Raw genomic sequence first — 26,197 nt, 5'->3', positions numbered from 1 at the left:
GCAAGCTGGAGCCTATCCCAGCTGACTACAGGCGAAAGGTGGGGTACACCCTGGACAAGTCGCCAGGTCATCACAGCGCTGACACATAGACACAGACAACCATTCACACTCACATTCACACCTACGGTCAATTTAGGCTACGTTTACATTAGACCGTATCTGTCTCGTTTTCTTCGCGGATGCACTGTCCGTTTACATTAAACCACCTGGAAAAGCCGGGAAACGGGAATCCGCCAGCGTCCACGTATTCAATCTAGATCGTATCTGGTCCGGTGCTGTGTAAACATTGAGATACGCGAATACGCTGTGCTGAGCTCTAGCTGGCGTCCTCATTGGACAACGTCACTGTGACATCCACCTTCCTGATTCGCTGCCGTTGGTCATGTGACGCGACTGCTGAAAAACGGCGCGGACTTCCGCCTTGTATCACCTTTCATTAAAGAGTATAAAAGTATGAAAATACTGCAAATACTGATGCAAATACTGCCCATTGTGTAGTTATGATTGTCTTTAGGCTTGCCATCCTTCCACTTGCAAGTAGTAAGTGATATGCGCTGGGATCACACACACAGCGGCTCAGTCCCGAATCACGGCTTGTGCACTTCACTCGCGCGCTGTGTGAGCTGCGCAGGGCCGGAGTGCGCACCCTCCAGAGGGCACTCGCTGTTCAGGGCGGAGTGATTTGGAGCGCAGGATGCCTGCGGAGCCGAGCATATCCGTGTATTGGTGTTGCTGTGTGCACGGCTAACGGTTTTAGTGTAAACGCGAATCGTTTTAAGAACGTTAATCTGATGATCCGCTGATTCGACGTAATGTAAACGTAGCCTTAGAGCCACCAATTAACCTAACCTGCATGTCTTTGGACTGTGGGGGGAAACTCATGCAAACTCCACTCAGAAAGGCCCCTGTCAGCCATTGCCATCGAACCCAGAACCTTCTTGCTGTGAGACAACAGTGCTAACTACTACACCACCATCATGCCTACTTGTAGCTGATCACTTGAATTAATTCAAAAAAATGCTGAGAAGTCGAGTTAACTATGAACAGGACAGTTTTCTCCCCCCGTTTTTATGGAAGTCTATTGGCATTTCCATCTCATCTCATCTCATTATCTCTAGCCACTTTATCCTGCTCTACAGGGTCGCAGGCAAGCTGGAGCCTATCCCAGCTGACTACGGGCGAAAGGCGGGGTACACCCTGGACAAGTCGCCAGGTCATCACAGGGCTGACACATAGACACAGACAACCATTCACACTCATACCTAATTTGTAATGTGAACGGCCTAACAAAAAAATCGGATTTCACAACAAATCGGATATGGGTCGTTTCAGGCTGAACGTAGTGAAAGTTTCTCAAATCACCATGAAATTACGAGAAGGATGAGGATCTTAGGCACTCCAAGAAGTTTTGGCAAAAAATCACCTCTAGGTAGCTTTAACAGCGCGCCGCTGCATTGATGACCTTCCCATACGTTTGCATGGGAGAACAGCATGTTTTCATTTGGCCTTTAAAGACATTTAAAAGTGTTTACATAAAACTAGTGTTCATCTCATCTCATTATCTCTAGCCGCTTTATCCTTCTACAGGGTCGCAGGCAAGCTGGAGCCTATCCCAGCTGACTACGGGCGAAAGGCGGGGTACACCCTGGACAAGTCGCCAGGTCATCACAGGGCTGACACATAGACACAGACAACCATTCACACTCACATTCACACCTATGGTCAATTTAGAGTCACCAGTTAACCTAACCTGCATGTCTTTGGACTGTGGGGGAAACCGGAGCACCCGGAGGAAACCCACGCGGACACGGGGAGAACATGCAAACTCCGCACAGAAAGGCCCTCGCCGGCCACGGGGCTCGAACCCAGGACCTTCTTGCTGTGAGGCGACAGCGCTAACCACTACACCACCGTGCCACCCTATATTTATAAATATTTTTATATATTGTTTTTCTTAATATACATGTTTTTTGTAATCTTTATCTGTTTTTACAAGTAAGGTGAGAGAGAAACGGCATTTCGATTCTCCTATGTCCTGGATATATAGTGAATTGACAATAAAAAAAAATCTTTGAATGTCTTACTATCTCATAATAAAGAGATTAGGTAATAGTTTTGAGAAAATGTTCTCATTATTATGAAATAGTAAGTCATTTTTATTACATATCTTATTCTGTGACTCCTGTTTTGTTTTGTTTGGGTTTTTTCCCCCCCAAGTGGCGTCAATGGATTGTATCGTGGTGGGGACAGTCTCACTGTGGAGGACTTGTATCCCACAATGCACCGCGGTCCATTTTGAGCGCTCGCTGCTCCCAACGTGTTCCGATTGTGGGTATGTATGTATGAGCTCGAGCTGTGCTAAATACTAGCATATTTCAGTTTAGCGTTTTTAAAGATATTTGCATTTTGTTCTGCATGAATTAAAAGACCAGAGGCCGTCTGCCCGCCGAAAATGTCTTTGGTTTGTGCAAGTAAGTTTAAACCTCTTTTTGTTTCTCAGGTCAATAGCTCACTGCTGTTAGCGAGCTGGGAAGATGTGTGTAGCAAAAGAGCCGGAAGCTAAGCTAATGATGCTAAAAAGGGTTTTAGAGAGCGGTAAAGCTGCATGAAGTTGAACTTTGGTGTCGTGTTTTATGGTGAAATTGTGACCTTTATTGTGTTTTGTGTCAGTGTGGAGTGGAGAGATTAATAACGTTACGTTAAACTACTGGCGGTGTCTGAACCTTAGAGACTCCCAGTGCAGTGTGAAGGCCATTAGTTCAGTCTGTACAGTGCGCTTATGTAAGAAATGGGGAATAATTTGGGATTCAGGTGAGTGGACTTTAACCAAATAGCCAGGTCTTGAGTGAGAGGTGCGCGCGCACATAAAAATGAACCTGCCCGATTTCCTGAATCAAAAAAAAAAAAAAGACATTAAGACTTGTAACTCACCAAATGTGTTCTTTAGGGTCAGAAAAGGAGCCGCTCTGGGAGTAAAAGTGCACAAAATTATTTTTTTCCACAAAATTTACAGGCAGTTTTCTGTTCTTTCTGTTCTTCATTCTGTTCTTTTCAGACAAAATGGCCACATATTAGGGCTGTCAATCGATTAAAACAGGGGTTTTCAAAGTGTGGGAGAGTCAGCCCCCCCTCAGAGAGCAAATAAACAGCGCCATGGTTGTTGCACACACTTTCCTTTTACACATTTTAAAAACCTGTGCTTTTTTTAAAACCTTTTTTTTTTTTTTTTACACATTTTAAGCATCTGTGCTTTTTTAAAACTTTTTTTACACATTTTAAACATCTGTGCTTTTTAAAACCTTTTTTTTTTACACATTTTAAACATCTGTGCTTTTTAAAACTTTTTTTTTACACATTTTAAACATCTGTGCTTTTTAAAACATCTTTTTTTACACATTTTAAACATGTGCTTTTTTTAAAACCTCTTTTTTACACATTTTAAACATCTGTGCTTTTTAAAACATCTTTTTTTTTACACATTTTAAACATCTGCTTTTTTAAAACCTCTTTTTTACACATTTTAAACATCTGATTTTTTTTAATATTTTTTTTTACACATTTTAAACATCTGTGCTTTTTTAAAACATTTTTTTTACACATTTTAAACATCTGTGCTTTTTTAAAACCTCTTTTTTACACATTTTAAACATCTGTGCTTTTTAAAACATCTTTTTTTTTACACATTTTAAACATCTGTGCTTTTTAAAACATCTTTTTTGACACATTTAAAACATCTGTGCTTTTTTTAAAACATCTTTTTTTGACATTTTAAACATCTGTGCTTTTTAAAACATCTTTTTTTTACACATTTTAAACATCTGTGCTTTTTAAAACATCTTTTTTTACACATTTTAAACATCTGTGCTTTTTAAAACATCTTTTTTTACACATTTTAAACATTGTGCTTTTTAAAACATCTTTTTTGACATTTTAAACATCTGTGCTTTTTAAAACATCTTTTTTTTACACATTTTAAACATCTGTGCTTTTTAACACATCTTTTTTTACACATTTTAAACATTGTGCTTTTTAAAACATCTTTTTTTACACATTTTAAACATCTGTGCTTTTTAACACATCTTTTTTTACACATTTTAAACATTGTGCTTTTTAAAAACCTCTTTTTTACACATTTTAAACATCTGTGCTTTTTAAAACGTCTTTTTTTGACACATTTAAAACATCTGTGCTTTTTTTTTTAAAACATATTTTTTTGACATTTTAAACATCTGTGCTTTTTTTCAAACATCTTGTTTTACACATTTTAAACATCCCATAGCATCGTTAGTTAGCACCTCTTGGCAGACACACTGTGGCAGTGGAGCATCTTCAGATCCAGTCCATGAACATCCAAACTTTAAATAATCATGGTCATACTTCCTTCTTTTTTTTTTTTGTTTGGCCCAGACTGTCTCCTCACTCACTGTAGCTTTAGGTACTAAAAATTGATCCATTTTGTTTCTGGCAAAGGCTAGCTGAAGTTTGCTAAATGTCCGCAATAGTAACTTATGGCCCTTTTCCACTACCCTTTTTCAGCTCGCTTCAGCCCGACACTGCTCGCGTTTCGACTACCTCAGAGTGGCGCGACTCAGCTCGCTTCAGCCCTGCTTAGCACCCAAAACTCGCACGGTTTTGCAGTGGGGCTGAAGCGAGCCAAACCGAGCCGAGTGGGGCTAGGGGCGTGAGCAGACACTCCCCTGTGCACTGATTGGTGAGGAGGAGTGTCCTCACATGCCCACACACGCTCCGCGAGCACGCTGGGATCTGTAAACGCTGTAAACCCGGAAGAATAATAATTACGAATTACGAGAATTTCTGAAGCCTTATGCGCCTCGCCTCATCTTTACGCTCTTGCCAGTATCTGTTGTCGGTGACGACAAGCCACAGAACCAAAACCAGCAACACTAACGACTCCATGTTTATTGTTTACTATCCGGGTCGTGAGACTACCGCTTAAAAGGTCACTGTTTGCGCCGCCTAACGACATCACGTGACGTCCACCCACTTTCACTAACTCCACCCAATGTGTCCACCCACTTCCAGCCAGCACGGTTCAGCGCGGTTGTAGTCGAAATGCAACTCCAACAGCCCCACTCAGCTCGACTCAGCCCAACTCAGCACCGCACGGCTCAGCCCAACTCAGCCGCGTTGGTAGTGGAAAAGCGGCAATATTCTGGTTTATTCCCCCCCCCCCCCCCCCCCCCCCCCCCCCCCCGGGAGAACTCTGGCGCCCCCTAGGGGAGGCGCGCCCCACACTTTGAAAAGCCCTGGATTAATCGAGATTAATCGCATTATTGTCCATAGTTAACTCATGATTAATCGTAAATTAATTGCACATTTTTTATCTGTTCTTAAATGTACCTTAAAGGGATACTTTTCAAGTTTTTGTGGCGTGGGAGTGGACAAATATGATTACTTCATGCAAATGTATGTGGCCAGGTCAGGAAGGATAAGGCTGGACACAGCAAAAATTATTTTTGTGGGTATTTTATTCCCCCACTGCATTTAAAAAAATAAAGCAGTGTTAACTTTTATAATTTTGAGGGTTTAGCACAATTCAGTGTGAACAAAACAATAGTTCCATACTTAAAGCAGATACGCAGAACCTTTTATTTTTAAATAAATTTGAGTGGATAGTATCTCCATCCTTGACTCTTGTATATGCTGCATAAATGGGAATTTAAAAAAAAAATTTTTTTGAGAGTTAAAATCAACCGCAAAGTTGGCATTCGAGCTGCCCCGCTGAGCCAGCCAGCCCTGAGTGCGTGACGTCACAGCGGTAACCGGTTTTAAGGCCGAGGCCTTTTACAGCTATAGACCAAAGTCATATAAATAAAAATTTATGGTGAAAGTAAGAAATACCGTTACCGACTTGCTCAACTAAGACTGATTTGACTTCATGGATTGTGGGTTGAATCTTATTAAAACAGGATAGATGTTATAACTTATGCAACATCAGAATTACTTTTATTAATCCCTGGAGGGAAATTCACATTTGCTACAAAGCTCCTGAATCAGAGAAGAAGTAAAAATATCTGAAAATAGAAGATGAAATCATCTGAAAAAAGAATTTTAAAATAAAATGTTTAAATAAGGCAAAAATAATAATAATAATAATAAAAAAAGTACATGCATGCATTTTCACTGATAAAACGTAAAAGGCTAAGTAAATAATCAGATGAACTGAGACAATCACATTCTAAAGTAAATTAAATAATCTTATACCGGTAACTTAAATGCACAATACAAGTTACATGTATTAATCTAAATGCAGGTAAACAGGTTTTTTTTTAATCCAAATGAGAGTCGGAGCTTACCCGTCTGTGTTCTCACTTCTTGAAGGCCAATCTTGTAGCCGATTGTTTTGAAACAATCTGACTTTCAGTTGTTCGTTCAGTTCTCCGTTCATTCACTTCCACGTAAGGGCAAGATGACAGCAATATCCAGTTTAGAAATAAGACTCTACTCATTCTCTGTTTTGTCCATACTGTGTATTCCGCCATTACTGCTCAGCTCAGGCAATTACTAAAACCCGGGATGGAACGGGATGTCACCGGTTTTAGCAACAACTGCGGGGAGGTCACTGCCCGAGCGACATGTCCCATCCTGTTCCGTCCCGAGTTTTCGCAACAACCCTCGGCTCACACTCTGGGAGGACTGGTGCAACTGAACTTTCCTTTTTTAAAAAAAAAAATACTTGTTTTCTTTTCCTTTAATTGTTGGTACTGCACCCTCTTTCAATATGGGCTGATAGCCAACGCTCCTCAACAGATCAGAGGTTCCGTATGAGTCTTCAGTAAAATGTGCAGAGTAGAGGAGAGACCACTTCATAGGTGCCCAATGTGCCTGTGAACTTCTCGCAGAATGCGTCCAAATCTTTGCAGTTTGAATATTCTTGGACCATGAATGCAACGTAAATCCACCTTCTGTTGTGTTGCTGTACCAGCCAGCAAAACATTTATTGCCATGCCAAGTAGATTAGCTCAAAATGGAGGATCGGAGTTGCAGTCAGCTCTGTGTTTCAGTATAGCGGAAATGGCCATGAGACCGATAGACTTCCTGTTGACGTTACGGACGTCAAGGTCATTCACTCAGACGGCTACCTATATAAATCACTTTAATCGTAAAAATTACTATATGAGATTTGTTAACGCTTAAAACTATTCCTGTGCCTTTCTTGAGGTCTCAAGGCATTTATAAACGAAAGTGAGGCCATGGTTCTGGGTATATGCTTTAACTTCCAGCCTCAAACCATGCAATAAAATAAACTAAACAAACTCAGTCATGTGGACTCTGGACAACAGTAGTGGTTATCTTTAAATAAAGAAAATAAAAATACAAAGCCCAAATAAATAGATTTGTTAAGCTACACAGCTCATAAAGATGTTTTCCAGTAAAATGCAATAACTCGCTGGTGAATATTAGGGCTGTAACAATATGTGAATCGAAATCGCGATACACAGAGCCACGATCCGTGTTGCAATACAAGAAGGCAGAATCGCGGTACACCCTTTCAAACTTCTCCTCAGCCCAAAAATAGAAACGAAACCTGAGCGGAGCGCCGCGGCTCGCCTCGGGGCGAATTACGTCCCGAGGCGCGGGGCTAGCGCGCCCTGCCCACGCTGGTTCTTTGGGGGGAGGGTAGAGGACTCTGGCTGTCAAGTTTGGGGATGCTGGGACCTCCCCTGCCCGAGCTACGAGCGTCCAAAGTCGGGCTGGAGCCCGGGATAGAAACGAAACCTAAGTGAGTGAACACAGTAGTTTTGAATATCCTTAAGTGAGTGAACACTGTGGGGTTCTGAATATCCTTAAGTGAATGAACACTATAGAGTTATGTATATGAAGTTGACATTGCTAGAGTAGAAACTGCAGAAAAAAAGTGACTGATATGCTGGAACTGGACATGGATGCTAGCATCTTTTTTCTTTGAGAGTTCCTGAAGACTTGTGGATGAATTCTTATGTTGCATCATGTTTGTTTGAAAAGGCACATTTAGGTATGTTCAACTTCTACAGTAATTGAAAGTATAAATTTTGTTTTTCCTTATACAATTTTCTGTTTATTCTAATGCAGATGATTTAATTTAGAATGACATTTTTAGGTTTCATGTTTTGGCTTTTTGTCAGTTAAGAATCATTGAATTTACTACAGGGGCTCAGAGTTGCATGTTGACCATTAAATTGGCTTGAATTTGTTAATCATGACAAGTTTTTTCTTGTGTGTTTGCTTGCCATTTTAGTACAATTTTTAAGTCAGAAAACCCCAGAACCCAGGAGCTTGTCCCCCCACCAGGGCGCTGCCCTGGACCAGCTGGGGGCCTATGGCCCCCAGACCCCCAGCTAAAATTTTCAGATAATTTCACCAGCCTCAAATCACATCCCTGATGAATACTTTACTTTTTATTTAAATTACATTTTAAACTTACTTAAATTACTTTTTTTTTTTTATATCTATTAGTAAGTCGTTTTTTCGCTGACCTGCGACAATCTTCTGCGAGTCACGCAACGTCCACACTCGCCACTGGCAGAGCATTCATTTCTTTTAAGCGGTCGCCATTCTGGTTGCGACGCGGGGAGCGAATCTGTAAACAAGCAGCTCATTGGCTGGCTAGGTGTGCCACAAGCCAATCACAATCACTTGACCGGAAAGGCATGCAGTGTTGCCAGATTGGGCAGGTTTAGGTGCTTTTTGGCTGGTTTTGAACATATTTTGGGGTGGAAAATGTTAGCAATATCTGGCAACACTGAAGGCATGTCTGCTTGGGCGGAAGCCTTCTGCGGCAGTTACATTTTGACACGTGAGCAATGTTTCACCATAAAAATTCTGTAATTTCCATCTGTTTTCCGTGATCACAGAAAATCGTTGGCCCTATGAGAGTGAGACAGTGAGAGAGCCACCCCCCAAAAAAAAATCTTAACAGATTTACACGATTTGGAAAAATGACTTTTTCAGAACCGAAAAAAACAGAGCTTCCGGCTCAACAGTATTATTTTGAGAAATAAAACAATCTTTGGATATACATTTGTTCATTTTTGCATACATATTATTCTCTGCAGTGGTCTGAATTATTTGTTATTAAATAGTTAATGTAAGTAAGTAAATGTTGTTAAGTCAAATTTACTACTTTAAAAAAAACATTTTTAAAAAAATCGTGGGTGTATCGAATCGTGGGTCAAAAATCGCGATTCGAATCGTGAGTTGGGTGTATCGTTATACAGTGCATTTCATGAGCAAAAACTGCATTTATAGACACTTTTTATATATATATATATATATATATATATATATATATATATATATATATATATATATATATATATATAAAACTCTCAAATTTCTCAGAATAAAACACACTATCTCTCTCGAGTGTGCAGCCTGCACGCTTGTATACCTGGACCTTAACACATCATCTTTTCTCCCCTCTGGACCATCAAAAGCATATTAAAAAAAATACACACATTTTAGGGAAACAGAATGCAACAATATGAGTTGATTCTGCACACAAGCGCACTTTATCACAACTTGCGCCAACCAGCTACTCGCTACGTCGCTCACTTGCCCTACGTCACGTCCCGATTTCCCAAACTACAGGGGAGGAGCACAGAACATGCATGCATTAATCACGCGTCAAAATAAGGAATTTGTGTTAATGCGTTATCACATTAACTTTGACAGCCTGTGTGTGTGTGTCATGCCATGGTTTTTGTCCCGGATGCTCCGTTTACAGAATGCGTAGAAACAGCGTTGAAAAGCGCGTGATATTTTGCACCGTTTCTGCTGGCTGATCCAGTAACTATCGATGAATAATCGCCTCAGTAGCACCCCTACGGGATCAGCTAGCGAAAACGGTGCAAAATATAGCGCGCTTTTCAGTACCGTTTCTACACATTATGTAAACGGAGCATCTGGTACAAAAATCCTGTGACGCGATATAAACGTGTGTGTGTGTGTAAAGAGCCATAGGTAGTTTGGAAATGAAAATGTTTTTGCACTGACTCGATAATGTAGAGGTCATAAAATAAAAAATCTAGAGCGAAGTTTGTGCTAATAAAATATAAAATGCCTAAAATGCCTGGTGTAATGGTTAGCACTGTCACCTCACAGCAAGAAGGTCCGGGTTCGAGCCCCGTGGCCGGCGAGGGCCTTTCTGTGCGGAGTTTGCATGTTCTCCCCGTGTCCGCGTGGGTTTCCTCCGGGTGCTCCGGTTTCCCCCACAGTCCAAAGACATGCAGGTTAGGTTAACTGGTGACTCTAAATTGACCGTAGGTGTGAATGTGAGTGTGAATGGTTGTCTGTGTCTATGTGTCAGCCCTGTGATGATCTGGCGACTTGTCCAGGGTGTACCCCGCCTTTCGCCCGTAGTCAGCTGGGATAGGCTCCAGCTTGCCTGCGACCCTGTAGAAGGATAAAGCGGCTAGAGATAATGAGATGAGACCTCAAAGTGGAGCCATACTAAACTTATATTAGTAACTTTTTATATTACACATGCCCAAAGTCAATGTGACCCATAAACAGTACAACCTTTGCTAAATAGAGAACTGAGCACAAGCCTTAACAGATTCAGCCAGTTTGATATGGTGTGCCTTTAGGATAAATATGCATGATCTAAGAGTATACCGCTTCATCTTGTGTGCAGTCTCAAACGAGGTACCAGAGCACCCGTGTGTCTCTCCGGTGTCCAACCAAGTATTTGAACGTCGCCTCATAGAGAAATATATCGCCGAGAATGGAGCCGATCCCATTAACGGGCAGCCTCTGTCCGAGGAGCAGCTTGTCGACATCAAAGGTAAATAGTACAATACGGTACGGCTTGACTTATTCAAATTTTATTATTTTTTTCTTAACAATAGTTTTCATTGCTTCAAAATTGTCTTGCTCTGTCCACATGTCTAGTCTCCCACCCCATTCGACCAAAGGCACCATCTGCCACCAGCATCCCTGCCATTCTGAAATCACTTCAAGATGAGTGGGTATGTGCCATGTTTTTGAATTTCTGAACCCCTCTGTTTTAAACTGGGTTACAGCTTCTTTGTGTAATCTGACACGGAGGATATAATCTTCTCTTGTAGAATTTAATTTGGCTAATATTTTGTAAGATCATCTCATTCTTACCAGTTATTTGCCGAAGGTGGAGTGAATATCGGTGAATGATAATCGAGACAAAGCCGAGGATAATTGTTTTAGTATAAATACACAGATTATTTAAAAACACGCAGGTGATTTTATTTAAAGAAAATCACTTATTTCAAACTTCAAAAGCGGCATGCAAATGTAATAAAGATGCGCGCAGACTTGTCACTTATCTATGCTGACTCACATAAAATACTTTTGTTTCGGAATAGATAAAATAAATCACAATTCCACCTTACGTTTGTATAGTTTTAGACCAAACTTCTTAGCATCTTTAGTGCTTTTAGGGACCGCATTTTCTTTCATAATTTGTAATTCTTTCTTACTTGCGGTGATGAAGCGATTTTGGCCGCCGTTTTGCCGAGTCGCTCGAGGTGATTGGTCAAGAAATTTGGATTATTTCTTGATAATCAGCATGTGTGATTTTGTATAATCACCTGTTTATCACTAAAGAGTTTTAATCACTAAAGTGCTTTAATTGACTGCTGTAATTGCAACGTAAACCGGTGCTACTCATAAACACACACTGTCTCTTTGTTTCAGGATGCAGTGATGCTACACAGTTTCACACTGCGCCAGCAGTTGCAAACAACACGCCAGGAGCTGTCACACGCACTCTACCAACATGATGCCGCCTGCAGGGTCATCGCTCGTCTCACTAAAGAAGTCACTGCTGCCAGAGAGGGTGAGTTCCACATAGCTTTTTAGGGGTTTCCAGGTTTAACGTTCTCATGTAATCACAAGGTTTGCAAGCTCTTAGAAATAGCAGGATGAAACAAGAACTATAGAGCAGATAGAGAAGTTTCCAGACAAACAGAAACGCCATTAATTTTACTATATCTGCTATTATTAATGAAGTACACTGGAGGTACTTTGTAGATTTTTATATATTTTTATGTCCATACACACACTACATATATTAACATCTGTAATGTTGACCTTTGCAGCCTTGGCCACACTAAAACCTCAAGCCGGATTGGTTGCTCCCCAGGTTGCTCCTGCCTCCCAGCCCGCAGCCGTGGTCAGTGCTCATGGAGAGTTTCTCCAGCTCGTTAATCCACTGTCTTCATTAATCATGTGTATAAAATCTCAGGCATCTCTTGTATGGCAGATTGATTTGTTCTCTGGTTGAAATATGTGTGTTGCTCAGGGTGCGGGTGGTGAACCTATGGAGGTCAGCGAACAGGTGGGAATGACTCCAGAGATCATCCAGAAGGTAAGGTCACCACCTCCTCTGTGCCACCTTTCTTTCGTTTGGTTGCTTTCATTGCATTGTTGACATTGTCTTCCCTTTTCCCAGCTGCAAGACAAGGCCACTGTCCTGACCACCGAAAGAAAGAAGGTAACTGTGACTGTTTCTGAAGAATTAAACTTATATTGCATGTAGAATTGGAGAGCATGTTATTTGTGAATGTCATGAAATGGATTTTCTGTTTCTTTGGAATTCAGAGGGGCAAGACGGTGCCAGAAGAGCTGGTCAGAGCCGAGGATCTCAGCAAGTATCGCCAAGTGGCTTCCCATGCTGTAAGTCTGTCTGACATTGGATTTTTGAGTGTAGGTTATAATGTTCTCTGGCTGGCATCATCAGTGGGTGGATATGGACACAGCAAAATAGTTCAGCGGATCAAATTTCACAAAGCACTTGAAAAATGCTATAGCAGATAATACTATCATCAACACATGCATCTCCCTGAAAAAGGAAAAGGTTTTCTCAGATATTCTTTGTTTGCAATCACATGACTTTTTGCCTGCTGGTTCACTTCCGGTTTCCAAGTGACTGGCAACAATCAAAGATGGCGTCCAAGCCAACTAAGTGTCTGTCGTTATCTCATGGAGAACATTCTACGTCTGAGTATGTTAATGGACTAGACCCAAAAGCAAAATCAAGATATCAAGAAAAAATATATTTATGCGATGGATTGGACCCCTACAGCTTAAAAAAGATGGATTTTTCAAGCGATTTCAACAACGTCCCAAACATGGTTTCCGGACGTTTCCAATTATCTGGTAGTCCAAACACCGTTTTACACGGGCAATCAAACGAAAGCTTTCACAAGTCTTGAAGCCTATAACTTTCATTTGTGGCTGGGTTCATGATGTTGGAATAAGACTTCTAAAGGACAATAATCGTCTTATTTTTGTGAGAGTACTAAGTAACGTAAGCCGAAGTGTAGTAGGTGATTCAAGTCTGAGCTGCTGTAAGCATTTTTTGCAGTGATGACTTACATTTTATTTTATGACATTTCAAACATAGCTTAGACTTATGAATTGACATCATTGGACAACCTGAAAAAAATACGTAAACGATCAAGTTTCAGTTGAGGCCGACCTACAAACTAGTTTCACCATGAACGGTTTGTTTTACGACATCCAAAACATAAGAAAACTCATTTAACATTAGAAGTTTTGATTGTAGATACTTAAAAAGGTACGTACATCAACTTTAACAAAATGATCGCTGCAAAAGTGAGCCTGTGGACTCTCGATTCCTCTTGAACACAGTGAAAGGTTTCCGAGTCATTTTTTTCATCCTTTCACCCTTGTGCCTGACTTCTTTTGGTATCCTATAATGCTTTTGTCTTTTTCTCGATTTGATCAGTTTGAACATCCAAATACAGAGCAGCAATGTGGCATATTTGGAGGCGAAACACAACAAACTGCTGCAAAGCAGCTGTAAACAAATATGATGCCTACCCGTCAACTGGAAACCTGAATACATAATGAGGCAGATCGCTAATGGAAGCGACGTCTATTGCAAACAAAGAATTCATAGATGTTTATTTCGTTGACCCTCCCTATCCTGATTTGTGACATTGCTTGTTAAAAAGCTCAAAACCTATGTCTCATCTGTTCAGAGTCATGGCTTTGGTCAAAAGTGGTAATGTCAAGCACCAGTACAAAATAAATAACATTTCAGTGTAAATTTATCACTATAATCTAACGTCAAATGGTTAAGCATTAAGAAGTGACTGTTTTTCAAACAGCGACGAATTTTGAGTTGTATACCCCATTATATGATTAAATGTGCTGCTTCCAGGTTAAAAAGATATTAACATGAGCCCCCCCCCCCCCTTCTTGTTCAGGGTCTGCACAGTGCCAGCATCCCTGGAATCCTTGCTCTGGATATGTGTCCCACAGACACCAACAAAGTGCTCACAGGTACAAATACACAAAACATCAGTTAACTGACTCCGTAGGAGTTCTTAGATAATGTGATGTCGATATGTTGTATTCAGTCATGTGACTTTTGCTTGTGAGTTTACTTCTGGTGAATGAAGTGGTGGTCAGGCAAAACAATTTGGCTGCTGTTATGCAGAGAGCAAGTGAAACTGTCTCCGACTGTTTTCTCAGTTTAGAGTCCAATGCACGGTCAAGATACCTTCAGAAAGTTGCTCTTTGTGATGGGCTAGATCTTTACACACTAACAACAAAGGATTTTTCCTATGATTTGGAAAATTATCCATCCATTGAGTTTCCGGACATCTCAAACTACCTGGTGCTGCAGACATCGTTCTACACGGACACACAGATGAAAGCATGGAGGCGTGCAACTTTTTATATGCAACTGGGTTAAAGATCTGGGGATCAGGACAAATCAAAGTCCTTCCTGCACCATTCATGCGCCGATCTCCGTTTCGTAGCCCTCAGCCTCTCGCCTATATTGTATAGCTAGGGTTACAGTGGGGGTCTAGTCCTCTGGTAACCGCGAGAGTTTGACTTCCCACTCGCATCTGTATTGCAGCGTGCCTTGCTAGATGGCAGTGGGCACCATTTTTATGATGGGCTTTGGTATGACCCGACTTTGAGTAGAACTCTCAATCTCCCGATCGAGAGGCAGATATGCTAACCACTAGGCCACTCGCCGGGGATCAGGACGCTACAAGATATATCCTGTAGGGATGAGCGAGTACAGCAGTATCTGTATCTGTTAACCATATGAATTATCCGTACTCAGAGTGGGCGGTGCCTAACCCGGAAGTGGGTGGGATTTAACCCGGAAGTGGGTCTGGTTGTCTTGAAATGGGCGGGGCTTTAACCAGTATGTTATTTTAAGCATGCAGTTGATCAGAAATTATATTTATTGCTGATTAGAAAACTATTTACAGGACAGCATCAGCATTGAGCTTCAGATCAATGGTTTTGATCACGATAGCAAACGAACTATTTACAGAACAAGTTTTGCAACAATGAATACAACACATGAAGTTGCAATTATGAAATGTAATGAACAAGAGTTTTCATACTCAACATAACTTTTTCTTTTTTTAACTTTTAATTTTTTTATGATCAGTGTGATTTTTTTTTTTTTTTTTTCTTTTTTTGGTTATTTTTATTTTTTTATTTCCACACTGTGTGTGTGTGTGGCTTAATTTGTAATATTATTTATACCACTACTACCTAGAAAGTGCCAGACACTCGGTGCGTGAAGTAAAATAAAACTGGTTAGAACCAACTGACGGTTTAAAAAAACAACTCTGACAACCGGCAGAGAGAGAGAGAGAGAGAGTTTAGCTTAATTTGTAATACTTATACCACTACTACCTTTTATTTTTACATGAATTACAGCAAGAAAGTGTCAGTGCGTGAAGTCAAAAAAACTCTTTTTAACCGACTGTTAAAAAAAGAAGAAAAAATCTCCGACAGGCAGAGACGCAACGCGAGTCGCTTTCTACCAAGCACCACATCTGAATGAACCCACGTTTACCAGAACTCTACTGGTTATAAGTAAGTACAAACTGAAATAAAAACAAACTTGAAGCTGAAGAAACCCGAAACGTTAACGGAAAAGAGCCGCGAACTGGAGAGACCGAGAGCTGTTCTCTGTGTGAGTGAGCAGAGCGGTGTGTGTAGGGGAGGGGCGTTGTGATGCTGTGTGAGGATTTTCATTCAGTCCGAGCACAGATATTGACTCGTATTACTCGTATAATACTCGTACTCGGCAAAAGTGCTTTAACCATACCGGATACTCGTTTCAGCTGAGTATCCGGCTCAACTCTAATATCCTGTATTGTTTATGCCTAGGTAAATGGGAATTTTTGGGCTCTTTGTACATGTTTTTGCAGTGATTGCTTGGACGTCACAGGTTTTAGTATCTGGTATAAACAAACCACAGCTGCTTGATTCTCAATTCTTCCTGCTGTTCTCTCCAGGTAAATCACTCACAAAAGGTCCATAGAAACCCCTTTAAAGACCTGCGTATTGGTGAAACAGGACAGAAGTTATCATGGCTCACTGTAACTGCATGGCCGGGGAAGCAGTTTCGTGCTGTTAACTCATGAGCTCTGCTTTTGTGTTTATATGGATCGTCTTGATTATCTTATCAGTCTAGTTCAGTGCAGGAGCCCAATCTACATCATCGTCCTTGTAAAGATTGCTAGGACATCCTGAAAACTAAAGTGAAAACATATGCATTAGTTTAAAATATGGTGAGTACAGTCAAACAGTACACAAAACACACAGGGACTTGAGCGTCTCCTGAACTTCAGAGCATCGCGAAATAACGGAAAATGTCGAGAAAAGTGATTCGCGAATCCAAACTCGAGCGTTCTTCGACGCAGCTCCCTTCCATCGCAGTGAAAGATTCAAGAGCCACCTTTTGTTGTCGTCTTTTGGTAAAATCCTTTGTTTTTTCACCCTTTTTATCACTTCACAGGGAACCCAGAAGAAACTTTTATCAGTTTCACGGTTTGATCGATTCGAACAACCCAAAACAACACAGTTGTATGGCATTTTAACGACTAGCAAGGCGCCCCAGTGATAGTAACGCTTTGTGAACAGTGAGCTTAGCTGACCATCACTTCATGCCTTGCATATCTAATAAGGCGGACGTGATGTTGGATGCAGCCCACCTTTACTGCAGGTTAATTCTAATTCTCTCTCTCACACACACACCTTCCAGGTGGTGCAGATAAGAATGTGGTGGTGTTTGACCGCCGAGAGGAGCAGATTGTGGCCACTCTCAAAGGCCACACCAAAAAGGTCACCTCTGTCATCTACCACCCATCTCAGGTACATAATCTTCCTCAAACCTCATAACATGCATACAAGTCCCTGTACTTTTATTCAGCTCTCGTGTTTTCCCCTTTCCACAGTCGCTTGTGTTTTCGGCGTCCCCGGACAGCACCATCCGTGTGTGGTCACTCGCAACAGGAAACTGTGTGCAGGTGGTTAGAGCACATGAAGCAGGAGTTACTGGCCTCTCCCTGCATGCTACTGGAGATTACCTGCTCAGTTCCTCTGAGGATCAGGTAACCAACATGCACCATAATGTGAAAATTACGACTGAGGTTTGAGGCCACAAACCTATTTGACTCAGCTAAAAAGTAATCGTAATTTAATATAATAACTTAAGGTGAGCTAGTTAGGTGCATTAATAGAGAGTAACACCAATGAATCAGTATATGAGCATGGAGTACATCAAGTTTGTGGCCTCAAAAATATCACGGTCCAACATTTCAGCTATGAGATCCAGAGTTCCCCCTGGGTTCTGAAAAATATGCTCCACTTTTTTCCTGGAAAAATCTAGTCAAAGAAGTATTCTTCACTTTTTCTTATTTTTTCTTCACTTGGGGTCCCCCCCGTTAGTTACCGACACATCAAAGTAGACTTAATACAGGTTTATACCAACCAAACTGGCACAATTCAAATATTTGTACAGATACAGGTAGGCCTCTCCATTACATATATAAAATTTGGGCTCCACTCCAGCCTCTAATAAGAGAGACTTGATTTTGGGCTCCCTGTGCACCATCAAGCTAAAATAAACCTCTTTTAGTTTGAGCTTATTTAAAGTTATTTTACTATGGAATTATTCAAAAGAGGTATTAGGACTACCTTCAACACAAAACTCAATTTACAGTTGAAGAGAGTCGAGAAGAGTCTTGGAACAACCAACAATGAAGGAATTCGAATTTCCCGTTGATTTACAAACTGAACACAGCATGCCACAATGTTTTTTCCATCATACGTTAGCCATGGGAACTCCACATGCCACGCCCCCCTGAAATGTAGCTCCCTTCAGTCACTTGCCAGCTGACAGCACTTTCACTTAGGCATTTTTTTTAAACGACCCCTGTATTACTGACACTGTCCGATGTGTTTGGGGACGGTAGGGGCTTTGAGTGTGCCTCCCCCGTGCACTGCAAAAAATTTAAAACTGAATTTGAGGAGAAAATTACTTAATAGTAGTGAAATTATTTTGCTGCATGAACAGTGTGGATGGACAATTTCCGGATGTGGGTGGAGCACAGAAGTAAGGCAGGCGGTTGTTTCCTTCGGAGTTATTTTCTTTATTTTTGCTTTTCAGTTCATACACACAGACTATTATCCAGTTCTTGGCCCCGATCTCCCCTCCTCTCTCTCTTTTTATAGGGCGCCCTCACTGTAAGAGACACACAAACGCATGTTAATTGACAACAGGTGTAGCGATTCCCTGACTCCGCCCTCCATTCACCAATCAACGCTTGGCCACGCCCCCGCTGCCACAGACAGAGATTTTTACTTGATAAAACATCTTGGAATAAGTTGGTTGCACTCTAGGTTTAATAATCTCAGAATTGGTGTCTTGTATTTTTCTAATAGGAAATGCTAGATCGTTTCAACTATTTTCAAAATCTTTTCTCTTGCTAAGATATTTTTTGCATTGTGGCTGTTTCAGCCCTTAAATCATCTTCAGTGCAGGTGTTTTTCTAGAAAAATGTAGTATGAGGGAGCTCACCATGGTGAGGGAGCGAGGTGATCAGGTGGCGGGGGATGGTGCGGAAGGCGCCCCTGTGCAAAGCTTTTGAAAAATTGAGGCTACAATGGGATGTTCTGAGGCTATCTGAGAGGGAAATTGTAACAAATTGTCAACATTGAAAAAGAAAATAAAACTGTCACAAACAACACTTAATTCAAATTCTAATACCTCATAATTCAAGTTACACATAATACTAATTCCTCATGATTCAAATTGAAATTCCCTATGATTCAAATTGAAATTTATTATTCAAATGAATCAAACTTAAAGTATTAAACATTCACCAGAGAAATACTAGAATAAGGTAGAGTTAGTTGTTCAAAAAAAAAAAATTCCCGAGCAAAATTATTTTCTTTAAAAGGAAACTAAAAAAGTAAACATTGTAAAGTTGGAATCCATGTCGTGGCTCAGTTGGGTAAGGCGCCATGCCATAAATCCGGGGACCCGGGTTTGATCCCTCCCCGTCTCTTTCTCCCGCTCATTTCCTGTCTCTACACTGTCCTATCCAATAAAGGTGGAAAAAGCCCCAAAAAAAATCTTTAAAAAAAAAATGACGACTTATGATAAAGATGACAAATACATTCATCACTGTGATGACTGCTAGGAATTTTCTCTTCGTCGCCGATGGATTACATTAATCAGTGACTAGCGTGACGAGCACTAGTGGGAACCCTGGAGTTCTGACCTTCAAGCCTGGCTATCATATTCATTTCCTCTTCACATGTTTATCGGGCAAGGTGACATGTATGAGGGAGGTATATGTCCACTATACTGCTTTGTCAGTGTTTTCACATAACAGCTTGTTCCTGATTATGAACAGACCAGCTGTATGTAGGATGTGCATGATTTACTGCGAATAAAAACAAACTTGTCCGTGCCTGGAAATGTAACCATAACTGATTCTTCACAGGTTATCACTCATGTTGGGAAACAGAATGGGAAGAAGGCGGCCTTGTTTTCCATGCATTAAATAGCATTTGCAAAGTGGTAGCCTCATCGCAGCAAAAAGATAAAAATGCACCTTTTAAAACTCTTACCTCAGTATAAAGTTGGGCCAATGGACAATGCCAAATGGTAAATCATCCATCACCAATGGCTGATAGTCATCACGATGTTCAGCCCAGTATCTTTATTTGTATCGTAAAACTGAGGATTAAAACTTGGTGACAGAAGGAACACTCCTGTTCTCTGCTATACCCGTCTTAACAATGATTATTATATTGTTATTAACTCTTTTTCGCCATGTCTCGTTCTGCACATTTAACTGAAAATAATCAATGTATTATTAATATTGTAATGACTAGAGGGGAAACTTGCTGGTTTATTGTCATATCCTGGCCCTAGCTTAGGCTAATTACCTGGACAGACTTCAGCAACTTCAAATTATTAATTCCTTTTTTTTTTTTTTTCCCCTGATTAGGTAATAATAGCTGAAGTTGGGAACCAAAACTCGATTCCAAATTAGGATTGAATCCAAAGCACAAAGTACTGAGTACTCGTTAAAAAACTTAACTTCGGTACTGCGTTAACACTTCATTATTACAAAGGCTGTATATCTGCCAGGACATGTCTACATGACTACGTCATGAATCAACACAATGGCATGCCCATTCGTTTAGATACGAGCTAGCATGCATGGTTAACGTCACAACACTGAAAGATGGACCATAGTAAATGGTCAAGGTATGCTTTGTATTCTAAGCATTTTTTTATTTTTTTAAACCATTTTGGAATCGAAACTGGGAATTAATGAGAGCTGGAATCAGTAAGCAGAATCAGAATTGCTAAAATTCAAATGACTGTAATAGTAATTTTATTTAAAAGATAAATAAAATGTCCCCACCCCCACCACTCACTGTCATCGTCAATCGCAACGTAGACATCATATGCCAGTTCAGTAGATGTTGGCCAACCCAACCTCAGAAAGCAGATCTGATTCTTTTCTGTTTTTCAGTGAACATGTAATATTGAGGCTTTTTCAAAAAATAAAAACAGAGCCAAGGGTCCAGCTTGGGGTTTTGCCTCACTGTCCATACAAATTTTCATTACAGTTTTCAAAATTATTTTGTTCTTGAGAGGTCACCAATTCTGACGTTCTTGTCTTTTTTTTTTCTTCCCCTTTTTTGTCATGTAGTACTGGGCCTTCTCTGATATCCAAACTGGTCGTGTTCTCACCAAAGTCACTGATGAGACAGCAGGATGTGGTGCGTAACTCTATCTCTCTATAATGATATCGCTCTCCCTCTCAATGTCACTGTGTGCTTCTCACCTGTTTGTCTAACCACCTCCTCTCCCCTTTGGCTACAGCTCTGACCTGTGCTCAGTTCCACCCTGACGGCCTGATTTTCGGCACTGGTACGGCAGACTCGCAGATTAAGATTTGGGATCTGAAGGAGCGCACCAATGTGGCCAACTTCCCTGGTCACTCTGGCCCAGTCACTGCCATCGCCTTCTCAGAGAATGGATACTACCTTGCTACTGGTAAGTGAGTTATAAGATGTGGGGTTCCCCCCCACACACTTTTTTTTAATTTATTTTTATTTTACTTAGTTTTGATTTGTTTGAATTGTGCTGTTGTAGGTGCTCAGGATAGCTCTCTGAAGCTGTGGGATCTGAGGAAGCTGAAGAACTTCAAGACAATTACTTTGGATAATAACTATGAGGTTTGTCAATGTTCTGTAGTTATTGGAAGTGTTGATTTGCTGATATATTACCATGTGTATTGCGATTGTATTCACCAAATCACAAAGAAATTGAAATAATCAACTAATGCCTCACGAATGTCCCGTAATCAGAATCCTGTTTATTGGCCAAGTATGTTGACACACAAGGAATTTTGGTTCCGGCAGTTGGTGTGTCTTGAGCGATGTGGGGTGGGTGTGTGAATGTGTATGTAAGTTATGTATGTGTAATATAAGAAAAATGTATAGATGAATATGTAACAGACAATATAGACATTACACAATATAATAAATATGCAATCTACAATAACTATTATATACATAATATACAATACCTATATTATACACAATGTCTAAAATATCTGTATTATACAATCTATAATCTAAATATATCTAATAAACACTGATATGCAATATTTATATTATGCATAATATCAGTGATATATCTATAATTAACAATTATTCCACGAAATCGAGTCATAAGCCATGTATGACGAGATTGAGTGGAATAACTGTTTTCTATCCACATTCACTGGATTTTGAGAAACAGCATTTTTATTTTTTGCAAATTCGATAAATAAAACTTTATGTAAAACGTCCGACAAAATCATTTCCGCTTAGAATAGAAACAAACCGGCGAAATGACAGTAGCAATTTGTGAAAAATGCTATTATTATTTATTTTTAAAAAAGACGTTCTTACGATCAAATACTTGTATTCCATATCTTGTTGCCTTTTTTTGAGGGGGGGGTCTTCTCGAGCAAAGTTTTTATTTTGTACTCGGTTGGTTCAGCAATGTGCGTAGCTATTTTGTTTTTCTCATTGTATATGAGCTGATATCCTAGTAGTAGAGTAGCCAATCAGAGCTCATGATTGCTCATAAAAATACTTTTTCTGTCAACGCATCATTGTATTATTGCCACAACGCTTACAAAACCTAATGCCGTTACCAAAGACACAAATGTGAATTCACAAAATGAACACATGCTGTGCCATCATGGCATCTTGTTGCCTTTTTTGGGGGGGTTCTTTTCGAGTAAAGTTTTTATTTTGTACTCTGTTGGTTCAGCAATGCGCGCAGCTATTTTGTTTTGCTCATTGTATATGAGCTGATATCCTAGTAGTAGAGTAGCCAATCAGAGCTCATGGTTGCCCATATCAAGTGAGTGTGGATAGAATAATGTACAGTATACATTATAAATATGTAAGCTACCAGCAATATAAACAGTACACCATATACACGCTATGCGGATATTTACAGACAAGACACTATAGGCCCCTTTCACATGACGTTACCGCGCCGCGAGATTTTGTTAGGCGCCATATTGGAAGACCAAGTACATGCACTCACAATATAAAACAAAGTACGAGCGAGAGTAAAGTGACACGATGGATGATAATTCCGGTTATGTGAGTACATTACCAGCTGCAGAAAGAGCACGGTATGTGGAAAAACTGGCTGTGATTGATGGGTTTGACCCATATGATAAGACTCGCGGCAAGGGAGAATGGAAACATAAGGAGGACCTGACACCAATTCTGCCATCTGTTTGCTACCCAGACATTGTAAATTATTTGTTGTTTACACCCAGTGCCTACACTCAGTGTTCGAACTATGCCGATATTTTCGGGGGGGTCCCTTTTTTTCCCTTGGGGGGGGGCTTGCGCTTGTCTCGGAGCACGGATCTCCAAACACATGAGAAGCCTATCTTACGCACATATCACGCGGACTCCACACCTCCACACACGCATCGCGTCTGAAGTCATAACTCATCAGGGGAAATCGTGTCCGCATTGGCATGTTCAAAAAACAACCTCGCGTCAACAATGATACCACACGCAAGAAAAAAAAAAAAAACAGTCAGGCTACTCAACAACCAACCTGGCAGCAGCGAGCAAGCCCCAAACCATCCTAAATTATTATTATTATTATTATTATTATTATTATTAAATTGTAGAAGTCTGGGAGGCTTTCTCCTCATACAGTTATCAACTTGGGGCCAATTTAGCATGTTTTAAATCTGAATTTCTTGCGTTTGCTTACCTCAAAGTGTCCGCAGATCATGCACAGACTTATCCATTATATCCACAGTTTTTTGCCAAGTCTCACACAGGTTTCTTTCAAGTCTACTGTTGGGCCAATAAATCATAAATAAAACAGCTCAGATTTGTTTAAGTCGTTTGCCACTCCACTTCATTCTCGTGGGTTCACATACCGCTGCCGTTATTTTCCCCAATCACGAGTTTGTTGGTCTTCCAAAATGGCGCAGGGTCTGTTTACTTCCGGTTTCGGGTGACGTCAGTGAAAGGGGTCTATATTTAAAAATATACACGACAGTCAGAGTACACAGCGTGCAGTGAGGGAGTGCAAACAGGAGGTACAAGTGGTACTACATTATAATGGCATGGATTGTTCAGGTCAGATATTGATGACATTATTGAAGGCCACAAAGTAAAGTGCAGTAAACCAGTAATGACCTTTTCTCCTTCTATTGATCTTCAGGTGAAGTCTCTGGTGTTTGATCAGAGTGGAACATATCTGGCTGTTGGAGGGTCTGATATTCGAGTCTACATTTGCAAACAGTGGTCTGAGGTTCTGAACTTCACCGGTGAGTGTACCAGCTTTACTTTTATACACAAAGTAAAAACGCATGCTACTATCAAATACTGTGAGTCTCCTTTTTTTTTCCTAAGTGGTCATATTTTCTTTTTTTCTCAGCCAGTGTTTAAAATTGTAAACTGTGATTGACGTTGCTGAGTGTGAAATGATCACAGGTGAACAAAGTACCCAACTTCATGACTTAAGCCAAAGTACAGATCCCACTCGTCAAATGTTACTCTGATACAAGTGAAAGTTGTACAGTCTGTTTTTTACTTAAGTTAAAGTACTGAAATACTTGCTTTTAAAAATACTTAAGTATTAAAAGTACATTTTCTGTCAACGCATTGTATTATTGCCACAACGCTTACAAAACCTAATGCCGTTACCAAAGACACAAATGTAAATTCACAAAATGAACACATGCTGTGCCGTCATGGTGGCTTAATGTAAAGCTAGCTATTCAGTGAAACTCCACCTGACATGCTAGCAAACTCTCTTCAAACTCGAAATCATATTGGGTAGCAAATGCTACTAGAAAAGAGAGATTTCTACATTGTTTATTTGGTAAGATTCTGCGAAAACATTTCTGAAAGCACTTCAGATTAGTTAATGTTATTCATGTTAGCGTAACTCCATTTTTACATGCTAACTAACAGTGTCCAAGTTAACTAGCTATGTGTAAATGTTAGCCGTGGACAAGGCGATGGCAACTTGGCGGGCAAATCCATAGAAAGTCATTTGACTGACCAGACTGCATAGCTATTGCAACTTTATCGCTCGCTCGAAAAGCACAGACAACTTCGTTGCAAGCTTTCTCTTGGAATAAAATGTTTATATACCTCAATATGCTTCCGCAGGTTGGACGGCGAGTTTTTGTAGGCTGTGATGTGGTTCATTTTTGGCAAACAAAGCAAACATTTAAAACGAAACCAATCTTTAATCCTTTCAGAAAACTGAAACATGGGTTCCAGGTATGGCCATGGGTGTGCGTGCATTCTCCAGAAGAACCGCCTCCTTCCATTCTGCCATCAACTGATCATGTTCAACTAATGCTGCTGAGAAATCATTGAACTTGATTTTATCCAGTCTATGGATATGATGTGACCCTAGTGATTACTGATGGGCTGTCTCACTGTCACCTGTGAAAAAACCAATCGTGTTTTAGAAAAGGAAAAAAAAAAAATCCACCTTCAAAGCCGCTTCATAGTAACGAGGACCTCGACAGAAATGTAGTGGAGTGAAAAGTACGATATTTGTCTTTCAAATGTAGTGAAGTTAGTCATAAGTTGCCCAAAAAATACTCAAGTAAAGTACAGATACTCAAAGTGTACTTCAGGACAGTACTCAAGTAAATGCACTTTTACTGTCCACCTCTGGAAATGATTTTAAAACATACTGAAATCTGTTCCCTTTTCTCCTCTCTTCTGCTTTTCCTCATCACTTTCTGTAGATCACACAGGTTTGGTGACGGGTGTGGCGTTTGGTGAGCATGCTCAGTTCCTGTCCTCTGCTGGTATGGACAGAAGCCTCAAGTTCTACAGCCTGTAGGACACAAGAGGAACTAATGAAATGAGAAGTTAAATGAGAGAAATAGGAGTTATGTTCTAGTCCATTCTGATCCATTCTAGTGTGTAAGGAAGAAGCCCAGAGCAGTAGAAACCCATCCACATAATGCAAACAGGAAGGACCGTGATTATTTTTCTCCAGTATCTAACTTGCAGATGAAGCTGGATACTGAATGACTTACATATACAGTACCCTGTAGTGATAAGTGTACTTGGTGAACACGTTTCTCTACCGTTTGGTAATCAATCGTATGACCATTTCCTCATGAGAACGTCTGCTTAAAGGTTTTTAGTAGCTCTAAATGATTTTGCTCTTTTGTCAACCTTTTTGTTTTCCTGCTCTGTACTTGTAGAGCTCCCTTTTCCTTTCTGGCTTAGTGGTGTTGCTGTTAGTCTGTTGTGCCTAATTTTTGTACCCTGCCATGAGCTGAAAACAGAAGTTAATGCAAATTAGATTTCAATAAAGACTTGATGTTTTTAA

The 26,197-nt window shown here is 40.4% G+C and overlaps 1 protein-coding gene across 1 annotated transcript; it reads left to right on the top strand.

Annotated features, from left to right (window-relative positions):
- Positions 1-2,298: 2,298 nt before the first annotated feature.
- prpf19 (pre-mRNA processing factor 19) lies at positions 2,299-26,197 on the top strand. Its single transcript, XM_060927430.1, has 17 exons — positions 2,299-2,332; positions 2,428-2,471; positions 10,637-10,786; positions 10,894-10,970; positions 11,674-11,815; positions 12,078-12,151; positions 12,281-12,346; positions 12,431-12,472; positions 12,580-12,654; positions 14,214-14,289; positions 17,030-17,139; positions 17,223-17,378; positions 21,003-21,072; positions 21,176-21,349; positions 21,449-21,531; positions 24,053-24,158; positions 25,602-26,197. The coding sequence occupies exons 2-17, from the start codon at positions 2,453-2,455 to the stop codon at positions 25,697-25,699; spliced, it is 1,518 nt and encodes a 505-aa protein (XP_060783413.1). The 5' UTR covers positions 2,299-2,332; positions 2,428-2,452; the 3' UTR covers positions 25,700-26,197.

The sequence above is a fragment of the Neoarius graeffei genome, chromosome 8, assembly GCF_027579695.1.
Source record: "Neoarius graeffei isolate fNeoGra1 chromosome 8, fNeoGra1.pri, whole genome shotgun sequence".
Lineage (NCBI taxonomy): Eukaryota > Metazoa > Chordata > Actinopteri > Siluriformes > Ariidae > Neoarius > Neoarius graeffei.
Note: the sequence above shows the minus strand (reverse complement) of the source record. Positions and strands in the feature narration are given on the sequence as shown.

Bases quoted from the DNA above. Each gene is read 5' to 3' on its own strand.
- prpf19 (XM_060927430.1), top strand. The intron at 14,290-17,029 runs GTACAAATACAC...CACACCTTCCAG, and splicing joins CACCAACAAAGTGCTCACAG to GTGGTGCAGATAAGAATGTG. The intron at 17,379-21,002 runs GTAACCAACATG...TTTGTCATGTAG, and splicing joins TCAGTTCCTCTGAGGATCAG to TACTGGGCCTTCTCTGATAT.